Genomic DNA, 18,722 nt, shown 5'->3' with positions numbered 1-18,722 from the left:
AGTTCCGCACTGTCTTAATGATTTGTCATTTTCTGAAGTGAAATTCTTTTTCCTTTTATATATGCACTGATCAGCTATAGCAACAAAATTACCTGAAGTGTTCACAAAACTTTGAACAACATTGTACATAAAATGCCCAGATAATAAGAATTCTTATTTTATCTTTTAATCACCTTACCATCTTTCCAGTACATGCCTCTAACACAAAAATCACTAAATAAAGGTGGGTCTTTCAAAAAGCTAGGACTCCTCTGTACAGCATAGGTGTGCATATTTTTTATTTTATTAGGTATTTCTACAAGTAGCTGAACTATTGGAGATTTTTCATTGCCATCTGCATGACCAAACAGGAAAAAGTAATTACATTTATTTTATATCCAGTCTGGTAAACCTCCTCGAGCCTCCAATGCTACTTCTATAAGGACAGTCAGTTTTTTTAAAATCTGAAGGGATTTTTTAATATAATTACCAGGATGATTTAGGGGAAAAAAAGTGCTCATGACTTCAATATTTCATAAGAGTAAAATAGCATAAAATTAAGGACAAATTCGAGAAACAATTTTACAACTAACATGATATTAGTGAATGAAGAATCCATGGCTTCTGTACAGGCAGTGAGCAGAAGGGCCAATACTAGTACCATAAATTGTATCGCTTGCAGACTGCACGCTAGCTACTTGCTCTCTGCTGATCACAAGGGCTGTTTCAGAGGCAAGGCATACTCCATATGCTAAAAACTAAATGACAACTTTTGTCCCAGCACTATCTTAGGTGCAACTTGCTATTTTCTGAAAGTCAAATGCTTGTGATATCTATCTTTATAATCAGATTAATCATAGCACTAACATACAAACAATTTTTAAACTAGCAGAACATTAATGATTCACATATTATGTAACATACCTCAAAATGTCGATCAATTAGTTCAAAATATTCCTGCAGGGGAATTGAACCAGAAAAGGTACACGCAAAATCTTTGCAGTTTTGCTTCTTGAAATGTTCTTCGAGTCGAAGCGTGAGCTCTTTTGTTATCAGCCAAAGGTCTTCTAACTGATCACTCTGGATCCTGTATCGTTCTTTGGAAACAAGAACAAATACAAGACTAATAAACACACATTTAAGCCATATACCTTCACTATACAACACAGTTTAGATAAGACAAATTTAACTTACTAACTGTATCCAAAGTCTATATGAGATTTTCATAAGAGATCTATGTTCGCTAATGTTAAAGAAATACTTGTGTTTTATTGATGCCAGTCCTAAATTCTCTTTTACCCTAACATTAACAGGCAATTTTGGAGCACAAGATGTTAAGTATTTATTGTTTCAGGACTACTTACTTCAGAGTATGGGTCTGTTCATCAAGAACAAAAAGCTCTGAAGAACTACCATAATGAGGGAACAAAAGAATTACTGGATGATATTAAGTCATAACAAGAGGTTGTCTGCAATTCTCTGCCATAACACAACCTCAGTGAGGCAGAATCAGGCTCAATTCACCTTGGACCATGACAGAAGCACAGCATTCTAAGAATCTGATAATAGTGGTAACAAACCAACTCCAATCCACCTAAAATCTTGAATGTCTTTTGGAAACAGTTATTGAGTTATTTGATAAAACACTCAATATAATTTTTATTACATCTCCATTTCCTAAGATATATTCTAGTAGGAAAAGTATTACTCCAACTATTCACAGACAACAATATTCAGTTTTGATAGTGCTATGCTTCACTCTAGATACAGCTAATATTAGTTGAAGGTGATTTTTATCCGTCTTTTTTGGAAAAATGGCTTAGTGTAGAAATGAAAGTGTTAATATGAACTGAAGTGAAAAAACAAAACCTGTTGGCCAGTGTTATCCGTCCCAGCAAATTAATTTAACTTATCACTTTTTAGTGAATTTCAAATTATCAAGCTAGTGGGATGAAATTTTACTTCTGAGCTCCTGTGCAAAGTCAAACAAAAAAAGGAAGCCTACAGAGGGTGGAAGCAAGGGCAGGTAGCCTGGGAAGAATACAGAGAAACTGTCCGAGCAGCCAGGGAGCAGGTTAGGAAAGCCAAAGCCCTGACAGAAATTAGTCTGGCCAGGGATGTCAAGGACAACAAGGAAAGTTTCTATAGGTATGTCAGTGATAAAAGGAGGACAAGGGAAAATGTGGGTCCCCTCCAGAATGAAACGGGTGACCTGGTTACCCAGGATATGGAGAAGGCTGAGGTACTCAATGACTTCTTTGCCTCAGTCTTCACTGGCAAATCCTTGAGCCACACTGCCCAGGTCACAGAAGACAGGGACTGGGAGAATGCAGAACCGCCCACTGTAGGAGAAGATCAGGTTCCAGACTATCTAAGGAACCTGAAGGTGCACAAGTCCATGGGACCTGATGAGTTGCATCCGCGGGTCTCGAAGGAACTGGCGGATGAAGTGGCCAGGCCACTCGCCATCATATTTGAGAAGTCCTGGCAGTCTGGCGAAGTCCCCACTGACTGGAAGAGGGGGAACGTAACCCCCATTTTTAAGAAGGGAAAAAAGGAAGACCCAGGGAACTACAGGCCGGTCAGTCTCACCTCCGTGCCTGGCAAGATTATGGAGCAGACCCTCCTGGAGACTATGCTCAGGCACATGGAAAATAAGGAGGTGATTGGTGACAGCCAACATGGCTTCACTACGGGCAAATCGTGCCTGACAAACTTGGTGGCCTCCTGTGATGGGGTTACAGCGTCCGTGGATAAGGGAAGGGCAACTGACATCATCTACCTGGACTTGTGCAAGGCATTTGACACTGTCCCGCACGACATCCTTGTCTCTAAATTGGAGAGACATGGATTTGACGGATGGACCACTCGGTGGATAAGGAATTGGCTGGATGGTCGCACTCAAAGAGTTGTGGTCAACGGCTCAATGTCCAAGTGGAAAATGGTGACGAGTGGTGTTCCTCAGGGGTTGGTACTGGGACTGGCACTGTTCAACATCTTTGTCGGTGACAGGGACAGTGGGATCGAGTGCACCCTCAGCAAGTTTGCCGACGACACCAAGCTGTGTGGTGTGGTCAACACGCTGGAGGGAAGGGATGCCATCCAGAGGGACCTTGACAGGCTGGAGAGGTGGGCCCACGTGAACTGCATGAAGTTCAACAAGGCTGAGTGCAAGGTCCTGCACGTGGGTCGGTGCAATCCCAAGCACAGCTATAGGCTGGGCGAGGAATGGATTGAAAGCAGCCCTGAGGAGAAGGGCTTGGGGGTATTGATTGATGAGAAGCTCAACATGAGCCGGCAGTGTGCGCTTGCAGCCCAGAAAGCCAACCGTGTCCTGGGCTGCATCAAAAGAGGCGTGACCAGCAGGTCGAGGGAGGTGATCCTGCCCCTCTACTCGGCTCTTGTGAGACCCCACCTGGAGTACTGCATCCAGCTCTGGGGGCCCCAGTACAGGAGAGACATGGAGCTGTTGGAGAGAGTCCAGAGGAGGGCCACGAAGCTGATCAGAGGGCTGGAGCACCTCTCCTGTGAGGACAGGCTGAGAGAGTTGGGATTGTTCAGCCTGGAGAAGAGAAGGCTCTGGGGAGATCTAATTGCAGCTTACCAGTACCTGAAGGGGCCTACAGGAAAGATGGAAAGGGACTGTTTATCAGGGAGTCTAGTGACAGGACAAGGGGTAATGGGTTTAAGCTGAAGGAGGGTCGATTTAGATTAGATGTTAGAAAGAAATTCTTTACTGTGGGGGTGGTGAGGCACTGAACAGGTTGCCCAGAGAGGTTGTGGAGGCCCTGTCCCTGGAAGTGTTCAAGGCCAAGTTGGATGAGGCTTTGGGCAACCTGGTCTAGTGGAAGGTGTCCCTGCCCATGGCAGGGGGGTTGGAACTACATGATCTTTGAGGTCCCTTCCAACCCAAACCATTCTGTGATTCTGTGATTCTGTTTCCAGTCCACATTTGTATAATCCTCTCATCAGTTTCAGGAAGTCAGAATTAACTAAATGTTGAGTGGAAAACATTGTGAAAAATCATAACAGCATTTTAATTTTAGGGTTTCCTATAAATTTTCCTGATAAATTCTTTCAAACAACAGTTCCCTATTTTTTTTCATTACTCATCTACCAATACTTTATCCAGAAGGACAGATAGAAACATAGCTATGAGGAAAGAGAATTGCCAGGGTTTGACATAAAATAGGTCTTTTTTTGCCCTTGTTAACAAGGTTCACAGTAAATCAAATTAACCAGAATTCTTTAGAACTTGAATGTACTTATTTAAAATTTTCTCAACATTAGTAATTCAAGATTGTTTGACATTACCACTGGCATCATTCCCAGGATACGTATTTCACTGAATAGAGAATGACAAATTCTGTTTACAATGTAACAGGAAAGAAGCAAGTTGTATTTAAAAACATGCCTGCTAAAGAAAAGAACACCATCTGCTAAAGATAACATTCAACCTAATATCCATTTTTTAAACACTCACAATGTAATGGCTGGACTTAGTTGGATGTATCATCATACTTTGCCTTAAGTGATTTTTCCTTGAGGGAAATTAGCTCAGATGTTTTCAGGCCAAATCAACAGTCATTCCATTTATAATTGACATATCTAATACATTAATGGTTTCAAATGGATAAAACTAATTTCCTCCAAAATGCATATTTAGTTTCCATACATTGTTTGTTGGTCAATACAAACACAATCTAATTTTACCATGGCCTGAGTAGAGAGCATTGCAGTCATTTGCTTTACATAATCTTCCAGCTCTCAAAAAAAGACAAATTAAATTCAGAAACTGTATGAAACCGAGAATCTTTAGTTGTACTAAACACATGGCTTTAAACAGAAATACAATTAAAAAAACCTAAAGAAATAACTGTGCTTCTGCTCATCCTGTGCTTTTATAATAGTTCACCAACTTGTGTTAGCTTTTTGTTAAAAGAAGCTCTGTTACAGAAAATTACAATAGATTTTCAGAAAATTCTCAAACAGAAAAGCAGGAGACTGAAGAGCATCAATATACAAAATACAAAGGCTTTTAACACTACAAGAGGTTGTCCAACTAGCACAACCTGCATTAAGAATGGTTGCCCTGCCAGTAGGTTATCTGAAGAAAGTCTTAGAAGATTCAGTTCCTTTCTCAGCTAGAAAGCCCACATCAGCAGAAAAAAACCCAGACACAATTAACAGCTAAGCCTTCTTTATACTTTGATTAAAGGACAGTTTTTAAAAAATTCAGAACACACACCCCCACCCCCCGAAAACCTCAGTCTACATGGGGTAAGTTCTTTTTTAATATGTCTTAACTGTCAAAATGCACTTCAGGCTGGGCTGCTTTGCAGCAGTCCTCTTGACAGGCTGAAGTAACGTCTTCGATTACTACACTGTTCAAAAAGGATTAGCTAATACAATTAAAAACAGATGTGAAAACAGATGTCATTCATGTTTGCAGCTTCAGCAGTGAAACCCAACTGAACCTGGAGACTTTCATGCAGTTCTTCCCATTCAAATTTAAGGTTCATTTGATAAGGGATATGGAAGAAGATGTCTTCCACTGTCCAAGATTAACTTCTTTCATGGTAAAACAGAAACAAGGATTGATCAGTCCCAATGAACTTTTTTTACTTTTCTGAAACACCATTACTTCTAGTCACTGTTTAGCTACACATACAATTTTCTTTTTGAAGAACATTTCCACAATGATAATATTGCATAAGCACTTTTACAAAGTATAAACTCAGTGTTAAACTACATAGCAGAATAAGGACCTGCCAAATAACACACAATTTCATCTGCATTCCACAGAAGATCTGTCCACTCAAGCACAATCATTTTAGTATCATGAAATTCTACCAAACAATGCTTTTGTATTATGGATAGTGTCTGTTCATAAAAAAATTCTGAATTATGCTTAAGTGTCAGACCTTTTACTTTTTTTTTTTTAATAAGTTTTACTTAGGTAACATTTCAAATAAGCAAACCTCCCTAAGAAATTCTGTAACCAACCTAATCCAATGCATGAAGTGGATGTTGGAAACAGGCTGCTAACATAGAAGGTGGCATCCAACTCATTTATTTTCTGATGTAAGGATTCCCAGACACAAGAAATGAGTAGTCACACTAAGAGAAACACATATTTTGAATCTCCTTTGTTAAGTGAATTTCACAAGTGAAGCAGTGTGGGAAAGTTTACAGTAAAGCTGCAAGCATCATTCCTAGCTAGTGAATAAACAAACCTGAGAGGAAAGTCTTGAGGGTTTGGGGTGCGGGACTTAAAAGTTATAGCCTCACTAGAAGCTAAAATACATTCATTACATAGACACAAATTTGTCCCTTACACAGCATCAGATTTAGCAATTATATAAAAGTGCAAAGGAAAGATTTAAATTGTAATCCAGAAAAAAGTTATGTATAAATCCTTTAAATTCTTTAGGTTTTAGACCCTACCATTGCATGTCTAGTTAGTTTAAACTGTTTAAGATCTACTACTTAAACAAATATTAAAAACAAACTAACAATAAAACAGCATGCAAATAATGCATACAGAAACCAATACAAATGGATTTGAACCTTAGAAATGTAAAGTGATTCTTGGTCCAGTGAAAGTTACTCTCCAGATGGTTTCTGATTTTAAGACATTTGATTACATTAGAAAAGGTATTAAATATTATCTCATAGCTCACTGTTGTCACCACTAATATTTATATAACCCATCATGAATACTGATTTTTGAAAACAGTACGGCAGATTATTTTTGCATCGAAAGAATTTCACATCAACAAACTAGATTCTGACTTCTCACTCAGAACAGTTTTCAGAAAGCATTCACACAGCGTTCCATTTGAACTCTCTGTAATGCACAATAGGTATTATAGCTTTTCGATTTGCCAGTCTGCTGTATTAAATGAGGACTTTGTGCTCTGCTGGCATGGAAAATGCTAAACACAATCGAAGTGATTTGGTTCCAATGGCACATACCAAGAAAGAGTTTAGTGAGTTGAGTATGTACAGGGCAAGACCATAAACTCTCCAAAATGAAGAGAACCAATCTTTTTTAAAGACCACAAACTCAGGTGGCTGGAACATGACTCCTTAGTTCACAAACTGCCCTACACAAGACACTGGACCAGGTAACAGTGCATCTACATGCATGTTCATGCATTCTGTAAAAATAATAGGAAGGATATTGAATCCATAATCCTATATTTACAAAGATACACAAGCATCTATGGAGACAGGCATTTACTTAGATGTAGAGAGAAGCAAGTAACTAGGGTCTGATGCCTAATTAAAGTCAAGGATTACTGAAAGTCAGTGAAGAGTTAGAACTTGCTTTTCAATCCATTTCAAAAATTCCAGTAGATTACTACTTCCAAACACAGGTGTTGAAATATCTTTCAGAAAAAGAGGGGGTTTCCCATTATTATAATGACAGTATTAATTCATGAATTAATTGCTAAAAATGTCAAAAAAATCCAATTTCTTCAGAGAATTGTCATTGTAGTGTACTATATTTAGAGTATGATTTTTTGTTTTGTTACAAAATTCTGTGCCTTCCCTAGTAACATAATTAGATAGAGGGGATAAGAAACGGTCAGTTAACACTCTAAAACTCCTGAATTCTTACACAGTGATTACTCTTCTTTGTATGATCCACATTCTCATTTTGTGCATATATTAACTGATGATCAGGCCTTTTTTACATTAATACTAATAACACTTACGTGATGTTTTTGAAGCAAGAAGAGTGGTTTTTGAACCAGTTAAAAACTGAAATCCCAGAACATTTGCCTGGTCATCCTCAGATGGATCAACAAAGTCTGAAAGAGAAAGTTAAATACAGTATTCTATAATTCAACAGTGGTGTTCAACAAACGTCAAGGCATAGCCAGGACCGTATCAACCTTTGCACAAGTAATTTATGAAAGGCAATCTGACCAAGACTGCTCCCCTTCATAGGACTCAGAAGTAAAGAACATCAGCAGTAGTTTGGTATACCCTCCCTTCATTCACAGGTGGAAGCTGAGACACACACCGTTGTTCTTTCCCAGGCTGGAAGCAAAAGACAGATTTCTCAGAGGTTCAGTCTGTACCGTCTAAAAAGAATCGTGATTAGGGTACAGCCCAAAGACTATCACCTTTTACTGGATGCAAGGTCACCTTTAATTCAGATATTTATGCAAAAATTATGCAGAAATTATAATGAAAATGTTTAAGCTTGCTCTCTGTGGTGGGTTCACCCTGGCTGGGGGCCAGATGCCCACCAGAGCTGCTCTATCACTCCCCTCCTTCACTAAACAGGGGAGAAAAAGTATAACGAAAAGCTTGTGGGTCAAGATAAGGACAGGGAGAGATCACTCACTAATTATTGTCACGAGCAAAACAGACCAAACTTAGAGAAGAAATTCATCTAATTTATTACTAAGCAAAACAGAGTAGAGGAATGAGAAATCAAATCAAATCTCAAAACACCTCCCCCCACCCCTCCCATCTTCCCAGGCTTAACTTCACTCCTGGATTCAACCTTCCCCCTGCCCCAGCAGCACAGGGGGACGAGGAATGGGGGTTGTGGTCAGTTCATCACATGTTTCTGCCGCTTCTTCCTCCTCAGGGGGAGGACTCCTCTCATTGTTCCCCTGCTCCAGCATGGGGGACAGTCCTTCACGAACTGCTCCAGCGTGAGTCTCTTCCATGGGGTGCAGACCTTCAGGAGCAGACTGCTCCAGCGTGGGTCCCCCACGGGGTCACAAGTCCTGCCAGCAAACCTGCCCTGGCATGGGCTCCTCTCTCCACAGGTCCACAGGTCCTGCCAGGAGCTTGCTCCAGTGTGGGCTTCCCACAGGGCCACAGCCTCCTTCAAGTGCCTCCACCTGCTCCAGTGTGGGGTCCTCCACGGGCTGCAGGTGGAATCTCTACACCCCCTCATCCTTCCTCCATGGGCTGCAGGGGGACAGCCTGCTTCACCATGGTCTTCACCATGGGCTGCAGGGGGATCTCTGCTCTGGTGCCTGGAGCACCTCCTGCCCCTCCTTCTGCACTGACCTTGGGGTCTGCAGAGTTTCTCACATCTTCTCACTCCTCTCTCTGGCTGCAAAAGCTCTAACTGTTTTTTCCTTCTTAAATATGTTATCACTGAGGTGCTGATTGGTGTGGCTTTGGTCAACGGCGGGTCCATCTTGGAGCCGGCTGGCATTGGCTCTATCAGACACAGGGGAAGCTTCTAGCAGCTTCTCACAGAAGCCACCCCTGTAGCCCCCCCGCTACCAAAACCCTGCCACACAAACCCAACACACTCTGTTTTCAGTTTCGGCACAGAGCAACACAAACATCTAACTTGCTGAAATAGCTACTCTTTAAAGCCCATGTATGCGCACCTTTCTTTTCATTCCATGTAGTGGATCATGCCAGGTTAAAAGGCTCAATTTTATAGTACCATATTTTAAAAACTACTCCATGTGACCTCTCCTCCCAACCTTCCCCTAAAAAGAAGGGAAAACAGGGAGTAGAAGAGATACCATTTTTATTGGTACACCAAGAATCCAAAGTTCCTTCACAGATCACATTATAAAGAGCATGCTTTTTTTTTTTCCCCATTAATGAAAATGGGATGAACAGAACTCAGAGATTTTTAATACCTTCTTCTGGAACACACTAGGCCTATGCTTTGTGTTATATTTTCAACAATGCATCCCTATGTTAAAAATAAAAAATAATGCTCTATTTTGAAAGTATTAATGATTAGCCATAATGGAAGCCTATGATTAAAACCCCAAAACGCAGACCTTTGGAAAAAAGTTTCTCTGTTTCAACTAAGTATTACACAGCACACCCATTTGAGAGAAAAGGTCTATTTACCCTCAAAGCAAAGAAAATCATGCTATCAAAACACCCAACCATACCTACTCCACTGCTCTCAGACAAATATACTGCATAACCTTTTAAAAAAGAGATGCAGCTCCACCTTAAAAATACCATATTAAAGTTGTTGGCCCATACAGCTCTCAAAAAACTGTTCCAGAACCTCAGTCCTCTGAAGTTCAGAAACTTAATCACTGCCAGACTGAACTTATTCACAATCACTTTATAAGCCCTGTTTATGCATTTCTTCTTGTGCTAATATGATCATCTAGATCCATGATACGGCCACAAAATATTTACTGAAGGCAACTGTATTCCCTTTTTTTGCCTGTGTTTTATTAAGCTAAATGAGTCACTTTCTTTTAATTCTCCTCTTCAAATCCCTAGATAATGTTCATAGCCTTTTTCTACACTTTTGAGTTTGAATTAAATTTTATTTAATATCAGCAACCAGCACTCAGTGTGCCAGTGTGTAGTAACATGATATTAATTTCCTGAGTGGAAACATTTTCTCTAATGCGTCCTCAGTTCTTATTTGTTTGCTTATGATTGTACCATATTGTACCACACAGTATTCCTGTGGTAACTTCCACCCCTTCTCTCTCTCCCAAATTATGAGCACATAATTACAGCAAAAATTATTTCCATAACATTACACTTTATAGTACTCAATTTCATTCCTCTTTTTTCCAGTCCTAAATGGCACCTAATTCCTCCTTCATACTATTTTAATATTCTCCTGAATATCAAACGTAGCTCAGGTTTGTATATCAGAAAATATCACTAAGTACATATCTTCTTTTTAGTCCAAGAAGACTAATGAAATTATTTAATAAGATCAGCTCCAGACCGATATATCAAGAAGTCCACTAACCTTCCTCCAAAGCAACTGTACCCCTTCCATACAACATTCACCACTTTTGCTTTGCCCTGCTTAATTTTTTTTTTAAATGAATGGCCATGTTTTCCCCATTACACCACCACTGATGGAATTTTATGTAAAATTATTTTCTGGATACATAAAAATTAGATCTATATCATGCCCACTGTATAAATAAATTTGCAGTTTTACCAAAGAGATACACTAGCCCAAGCGGATATTATTGAAATATTATGCCATCATTTCTTTCAACATATACTTTTTAAACATTTTAACATCAGCTTTGTTCATTACCTCATACTTCACATGGACAAACAATTCTTGTTGGAGTTCCTAACACATTTCTTATTATAGACATATTTAAAAACCTACCTGGAAAAATGGTGAGAAAACTGATGGGAGATTTATTGGTATCAATAGTTAGCTTATGGTTTGCTGCTTTTGAAGCTTGAGCTGGAACACAAATTAACCGCAAAGGCAGCCTGAAGTTACACTGTGCAACTTTTGGTATTCCTAAAATGAAATAACACAGATTCACCTTTTATATCCATATTCTGAATACAAGATACTTCATATTGCTGTCCTCAAAGAGGTATAACAAGATATTTTTAATATGATTAAGGAATATGTTAAAACAAAAACTATGTAAAATTCTCAATTTCTGTTAAATTTTCCACCTAAAATACCTTTAAATTTGAATACTGTTAATTACCATTTCAAGTGAACATTTTCAAGCAAATGGGAAAGCAAGAGTTACTAGCCAAATCCACTGCATACCTGTATTTATACCAATTAACATGCAATGAAGATTAACATTTTATTTAATGCTCTAGACAAACAATTCTACTTTAATATAGACAACAGCTGTGTGATTACTCCTGATACTTTGAACACAAAATTGAAGCATGTATGTTTTCATCAGGAATATCAAAAACTAAATCCTTTTTAAGAACACATTTACTCTTGTTTTTTTAATACTCAAATAACATCTATGCAACCTTCATATCATCTGTCAGAGGTTTGTGAGTTAGAAAAAAATGTAGATAATAGAATTTAATATACCTTTGGGTAATAATCTCTGTCTTTCAACTCACTGCATCATAATAAAACAAAACTGTAGAACAAACTGGCTTCTGCCTTTGGTACTGGGATCTAATATCATATGCAATTTTATCAGAATGGTGCAAGAGAAAACAGGAAGTTTTAACACTAACATTTAGAAACCAGATTCATTAGAATGTGTCAAAAAATTTCTCAAATATAAACATTGTTTAAAATTGTTGGCATGTCAGAAATTGCCCAGTATGTTCTACGTGAAAGGTAAAAGTGCTAGTTGCTATGAAGCATGGAGTTCTTGCTCTTTTGGGCAGCCAGACTACAGAGTTTTTTGAGGACGATTTTTTGATGAAGCAGCTAACAGAGAAACCTTGCTTTGTTTGGGTACGGACATCACCATAGGCACCAATACTCATCTTACTGAGAATAGTACTAATGTTATAGCAACAATCACTCGTTCTCTCTCAAATAACCCATGAAACTCAAACATTAAACCCAACACTCACCTCAACAGAATTTAACAAAGTATATTTTTAGAGAGAATAAAATAAATTATTGTCATGGATTACATGGAGACAGAAAAGTCATGAAACTGATAGCTACAGAGAGATTATCAGTCATGTAAGCTTCGCAGGTTAGTGTAAAAGTAGAACTCAACCATTTAACAGTCATCCAAGCAACCCTTTTGCTAACAAAACTAGGATATCCCTGGATTTCAAGGAAAATTCCTGAAAAAATATTTGACAATAATTCCATGACCTTTCAGAATGATTCATTCAACTGTATCTTCATCATCTGATGGGAAAATTAAAATCTTTTCTTGATGACAACATAACACAAACATTTTACTATTGAACTTAGGTATGGAGACTTTATCAACAGAAAAAAATTAGTGACAAAACTAGCCAAAAAGACTTTGAAATATTTTTATATTTAAAACAAGATGTTTTTCTTCTTGTTTCAAACCAGCTTTTCCTAGATAGTTTGCTCTCAGTCTGCCTTGTCATAAACATAATTTTTCATATTTCAGACAAAGGTCAAATCAAAACTAAATCAAATAGTATCTGGCTTTGGGAGGGGACTAGGGAGATTTCTAGTTGATGAGTCCAAAACAACTATATATAAGAAAACCCAACCAAAAAGCTCAACAAAATTTATCACTACAGTGAAAAACTCTAGCTGGGAAATACTTTCAGAATATTTCAGAATTTTAAACCATAGTAAAGAAACACAAAGCAGTAGCAAAGTCTGGGAGCCAGAACTTCCTCAGTCCTTTGGTGTTATGTCTAGTAATACATCTCACTTCATCTAGAGGTGTGATACATTGCACAATATACAATTTTAGCACCGTAATAAAGAAAAAATGTGAAAAAAATTTAGATTCTCTTCTAATCTGAAACGCAACAGAAATTTTGAAACATTATCTCATAAGCTACTACTATTTAAAGGCACTATGCACTTACCTGATAAAAGTAATAAAACAGTTACATGCACTGTAGTTACAATTTCACTCTCAAATTATTCAAGTGTTCATCTTAATTATATTTGAAACATAACACTGATGTACATGATAAAAACCATTAAAGCTCAGATCTCTAATTTAGGATGTTAAATATTCAGAGAATGAATGCTTTTTCTGACACTGATGACTCTGAATTTAACTAGTCCTGTGCACCTCACAGTAACCCAAATAAGTTTTGTCCCAGATAATTCTACAAAGCTTACTGTCCTCCACAATATTCTCTTCATCTTGAGTAGAAATTTCTTAAAACAAAATCCAAATCTTCATTTTTAGAATGTTAGCCTTTCAAACTACATACATATAATTCATATAGTTTATTTATATATTTACTCTATTTTTTAAATAAAATTTTAATTATACAGCAGAAATCTGCCATGTGGTGATAGCTATTCTTGCCAAGTGTAGTATTTTATTGAGATTGTTCAAGCATCTATCTCCTGTACAGCACCTCAAGGTCCCCTGAAATATCCAGAAACCAGAAAAGGAAGGGAACCATTAACACAGTTATCTACTTTTTTTACTTCACTTAGTATGCATGTAAGAGCATAAGTATTGAAAAACAAGACTCAAATATACATACATCTGTACGTATAACTTCTGTTTAGGAGAACCGCAAGACTGAAAACACCCTTTCAGTAGATGTTTAAATCTATGACAAGCAACTTTTTCCCTCCCCAAAACATGAGGGAATTTGTACTTAATATATATTTTTACAGTTAACAAAGTATCTCCTGCAAGGACTGTATCTTTTCCACACATGTACACAACTACATTGCAGAACTACCCTTCTCTCTTTTTAGTCCACCTATACATAAGCTAACTTTCCAGTCCTGTTTTGTCTTTTAACTGTACCTTTTGCAAGTATCATACCTACCACAATCACAGCTAAGCTTTGTAAGCTAAGCTTTGTACTGCTGGTATTCTCAGTTAGAAAGGAGCCTTTTAGCCTTGAATAAGATGTTTCCAATAGGAATTGGAAAGAAGAGATGTTAAGTGACATCATTCTCAGAGCTACTCAGTCCAAACAGCATAGCATTAGCTACAAATCCTTAATAGCTGTTTGAGTTGCACCAAAAAAGCTGTAATTTAGCTGCCTAAGTTCTTGCTGAAACTTGAAAAAAAATAGCTAAAAATATGGTAAAGAAAGAACACACAATTGTGTTTTCCATTTCCAATCTTAATGCGCAAGTCACTTAATAGTTTGCAAAATTCCTATGTTACTTGAGAAAGTGCAATATACTTCACCAAGAAATGTCTTTACTACTTTCTGTTTCCCCATGGGTAACTGTCTTTTTATGTTTAAGTCTCATTTACTTTCAATTTTCTCAAATATTCACACCTTCATAGCATCAAACCAAGGATAATAAGAACTTATAGAAATAATAGGTAAAATAACAGCTCCCTTCCATATCTGCTTTATTCAGAATACACTGTCACATATGAAACCATTCAAACTCCACATTTTTTCAATTCACTCACCTTCAGGATTGAGCTCTACCATGTAACCAGCAATGGGACAAAAGAAAAAAAAAAAATACATCAGATCCTACTCAAATAAGAAAAAAAGGAAATGTAGTAACATGTTTTAAAGAACTTAAGCCACATTTGTTAAGTAGACAATACATAAAGGCATAATGCTAGCCAAAAACCAGACTTGAGACCACATTCATTAATAGTATAATCCCATCCAACTGAGTGACTCATTAACCTTCAGCTGTATGAATCCCACAGAGATACACTGAAGACCGATTTGGCCAGAAATATGGGTATCTTAAAAAATAAAAGAGGAAAAAGTCTCTATTCAGATATAATGAAGTCACAAAGACACTTAGTTTTTGTTTACTAGTATATTACGCTTAAGGATTTAATTGCCTTGTACAAGTAACACTAGTATTTTTATGTAATTGAATAGAATTATCCCAGCTTAATAATTTAAATGAATATCCAAAAATTTAGCAAGATCTTAATTACGCTCCTTTATTTAGGAGTCTTGTAAATTCTATCATTAAAGGTCAGTTTTGGAAATTTATTCTACCGTTCCTTAATTCTGTTAGATGTCATGTCTTCTGGGGATTTTTTTTAATTGCATATAAAAAAAAAAATCACACATACTTAACACAAGATTTCTTTACCTCCCTAACCAAAAGGCTAGCAAAAGCCAACCTAATATCTAAAATATAAGCATAAATTTAACTAGTATCACCTGACAGAAGTAATACCTTCATTTAGCATTCAGAAATACCCTTTAAGTTTGCAAAGCAAAATCACAGAAGCAAGACCAGCAAAACAAAACACAAGTTTTCAAAATCAGAGGATCCAAGATACTCCAAAGTATACTACCTATACGGTCATACCACAAAACCTGTCTAAAGCCCCATCACTAAGTTGGACACTTATAAAGGTACAGCATGTTATTCACAAGGAATAAGCAGTCAGAATCACAATGCAGAGGGACTGAAGTTGTACAAGCTGTTTGTGCAGGGCCTCAAGGAAAAGGGAGGAGCATCCTTTTCTCTCCCACTCTCTGCACACACCTGCAAGCCTTGTCCAAAGAAAGATCAAGTTATTTAAAAATATGAGTTTCAGTTTTGTCTAGAAATAAGTGTTTCAATCATCACACAGCCTAGACTATCATCATAAACACATTTCAAATGAGAAGTGATGTGAAGTCAATTCTTAAATAAAAAAAATACATAGGATAAGGTACTCAAGATCGCCACCCTTCACAGAAGCCCTAACTCCACATGCATTTCTCTGATGCCAGTCTACTCCACGTCACCCTTCCCTTTGTGCTGGCACAGCTCTGTGTTTGCACAGTGAACCAAATCAGCAAATCTGGCTGAGAAACAACTGTTGATCGTGTGAGCACAACAGGGGAGGAGGTGCAAGAGCAGAGCCAAGCAGTGAGAAGTGAAGAACAGACAGCTTACACTTGTTTATGCTGCATTTAACTTAACATGGAAGCCCTGCCTAAATACAGTTTCTCAGTAGTCTGACACATTCACAAGACTGTGTGCAGAAAACTAAGCTAATCAGTCTTCAGTTATGGATAGCAGGGTAAATTTACATATTCTATCACTAGGATCATTAGGGCATTAAAAAACAGAATGACTTCGTTTCTATTCCTTTGGGTTAGTTTATTTCTTTAGAATGAGTATGTTCAACTATTAAAAGGGAAGTGAGGAATAATCACTCCTATTGCTTATTCACATCTCTTCCTCTCTGGGGAGGCAGTTATTGTCACATTTGTTGGCAGCCCAGAAGGCTGAATAGTCATAAAGATGTAATTAACTTCTCACTCCAAAAGGTGGACCCATAAAGAGCAGAACAGAAGCAAATTGATAGGACAGGGTGGGAAAGCTAGTACAGCTGCTTCCCAAGCCATAAGCATATGATTTTACTTTTATAAAACCAATTACATGACTTAATGATGCTACCTAAAATATTAACTAAAACTGAAGACTAGACTCTGATACACATTCTTTCTTTCATTACTACGGTCTTCAATATATTTCAAAAGAAAATTTATAAGAAATACATAAAGAAAAAGACCTCAAAAAAGGAAATCAATTTGAAATCTCCAGTCGCTTACCTGTTGGTGTATCATATGAAACGACACAAATTCCTTCTAATTCTGATGGACAAAAATTCCCCTTCAAAAAGACAGACAGGACCACGGTTTCAGATGAATCTGGTTCTAAAACCAACACAAAATTAAATCAAGTAATAGGAGCATCCAAATGAAAGTAACATTTTCTAGCACTGTAGGAAATATTCTACTAAATTACAATAGTTTTTTCCATCAGTTCACCTTCATCAAATCATTCGACATGTTTATTTTAAATCCATAATTTCTAAAAGGCAAACTAGCCTCTCCAACTTACAACTATCTTGAAGCATAACCAGTAAAACAATTCAGCACACTGAAAACACAGAATATCAAAACAAATCCAGTTTTTATTGTGATTTTAATATTTTACAAACACGTCAGCCCTTTGCTCCTGTCACATGTTGAGAAACATAAGAACCGTCCTTTCAGAAGAGAGCAGCAGTCAGTAAAGCCCTGTTTCAATAGGGACCGTTACTGCACATTTCAGAGCAGAAATGGTCTGCAGTCCCAACTGAGGCAGCAGGACACACTTCTCTGGTCTTCAGCTCCACTTAGTCTTTAAGGCAATTCCACCTGCAGTCTTCTCGGACTTGGAAAAAGGCTAGAATCACCAAACAGTTGATGCTACGTTGGGAACATATGCTAGACTGTCCACAGATAAACAAGCTTTCTGTCCCTGCTTTTAGCTCAGCAGTGCCATTTCTACATAGACAGAATTGCCAGTAAAACAAAATGCACCAGCAAAAGTACCACAGAATAACTGATTTTTTTTCCCTCCATCATGAAGCTGCCATGCTGCCTCTCCTCACCTGCCATGCTTCAAACCGTAATCAAGGAAGAAACTCCATTCCTTTCTACTTTGTCTTCCTCCACCAAGCAGTATAGAAGCCGCCTATGTATACATATACATGCCTTTCAAAAACCCTCAGAAAAAGTAATGATACAATGGCTGTAATGGCTCTACAATAATTTACCTAAATCATCAAAGACGAACTGGTCACAGGTCACTGCTAATGGCGCTTGTACACATACTGCCAGGTTTGGTTTCTGCGCAGTCACCCTGGTCTGTATCGTCACCTAAATCAAGTGACATATAGAAATATTTAAATGAAGCAACAACTTAATCTCTGTATAGCAGAAAAAAGCATAACCAGCAAAAAGGTATGAAAAACCTGCAAAGAACAATTCCGCAGCAACATTTAAGAATTTCAAATTTCAACGTCAAAACCTTTTACAATTCTGAGTTACTTACAGCCAATAATGGAACACAATAACTTGAAAGGCTACAAAAAATGGAGGGGATTTCTCATGTTCTTTGTAATTTTAACCCAAGACAAACTAATGCTAAGCGTTAATTAGAATGTTAATATTTTGCAAGTGTCATGTGCATTTGTTCTAATGTAAATAAAAATAAAACGTTGCCTCTTTTAGATGACTAAAGTAAAAAAACAAAAAAGAATAAAAACAAAGGTAACAAAAAAAACTTATTTCCTTTAACGGCAAAGAGCAATGTATAGTTTTCTATATAAGTTCAGAGTCAAGTTCTATTTGATTTTTTTACTGCAAACAAATTCTAAAATTCAATATACAGGATTACCCGGCACAACTACAACTCTAGATTATGAGAGCTGACCTAACCATAAACCTGGAGTGACACTAGTTGCGGTTATTTCTCTGCAAAAACAATGGATATCAAAAGAATGTCCTTAAATTTAAAATGCAAGTATAGCGGTGACTGTGATCTGAATGTGGTCTGCATATACACAGACCGTATCTGCTATTTATCATCATCTGTTCTGTACTGTTGGTCTACCAAA

The 18,722-nt window shown here is 37.5% G+C and overlaps 1 protein-coding gene across 9 annotated transcripts in view; it reads right to left on the bottom strand.

Moving 5' to 3' along the window:
* Positions 1-18,722, bottom strand: part of BBS9 (Bardet-Biedl syndrome 9) — a 305,135-nt gene that overhangs the window by 223,388 nt on the left and 63,025 nt on the right. For 8 of the 9 annotated variants that reach the window (XM_054817041.1, XM_054817040.1, XM_054817046.1 and 5 more), the window contains 6 exons: positions 17,880-17,982; positions 16,888-16,992; positions 14,775-14,789; positions 11,090-11,230; positions 7,704-7,799; positions 904-1,076 (listed from right to left, as the gene is read on the bottom strand). In XM_054817041.1, coding sequence (XP_054673016.1) covers positions 904-1,076; positions 7,704-7,799; positions 11,090-11,230; positions 14,775-14,789; positions 16,888-16,992; positions 17,880-17,982 — 633 coding nt within the window. The remainder of the gene's footprint in view (positions 1-903; positions 1,077-7,703; positions 7,800-11,089; positions 11,231-14,774; positions 14,790-16,887; positions 16,993-17,879; positions 17,983-18,722) is intronic. The other variant, XM_054817044.1, reaches the window with a different exon arrangement.

Source organism: Grus americana, chromosome 2 (assembly GCF_028858705.1).
Source record: "Grus americana isolate bGruAme1 chromosome 2, bGruAme1.mat, whole genome shotgun sequence".
Lineage (NCBI taxonomy): Eukaryota > Metazoa > Chordata > Aves > Gruiformes > Gruidae > Grus > Grus americana.
Note: the sequence above shows the minus strand (reverse complement) of the source record. Positions and strands in the feature narration are given on the sequence as shown.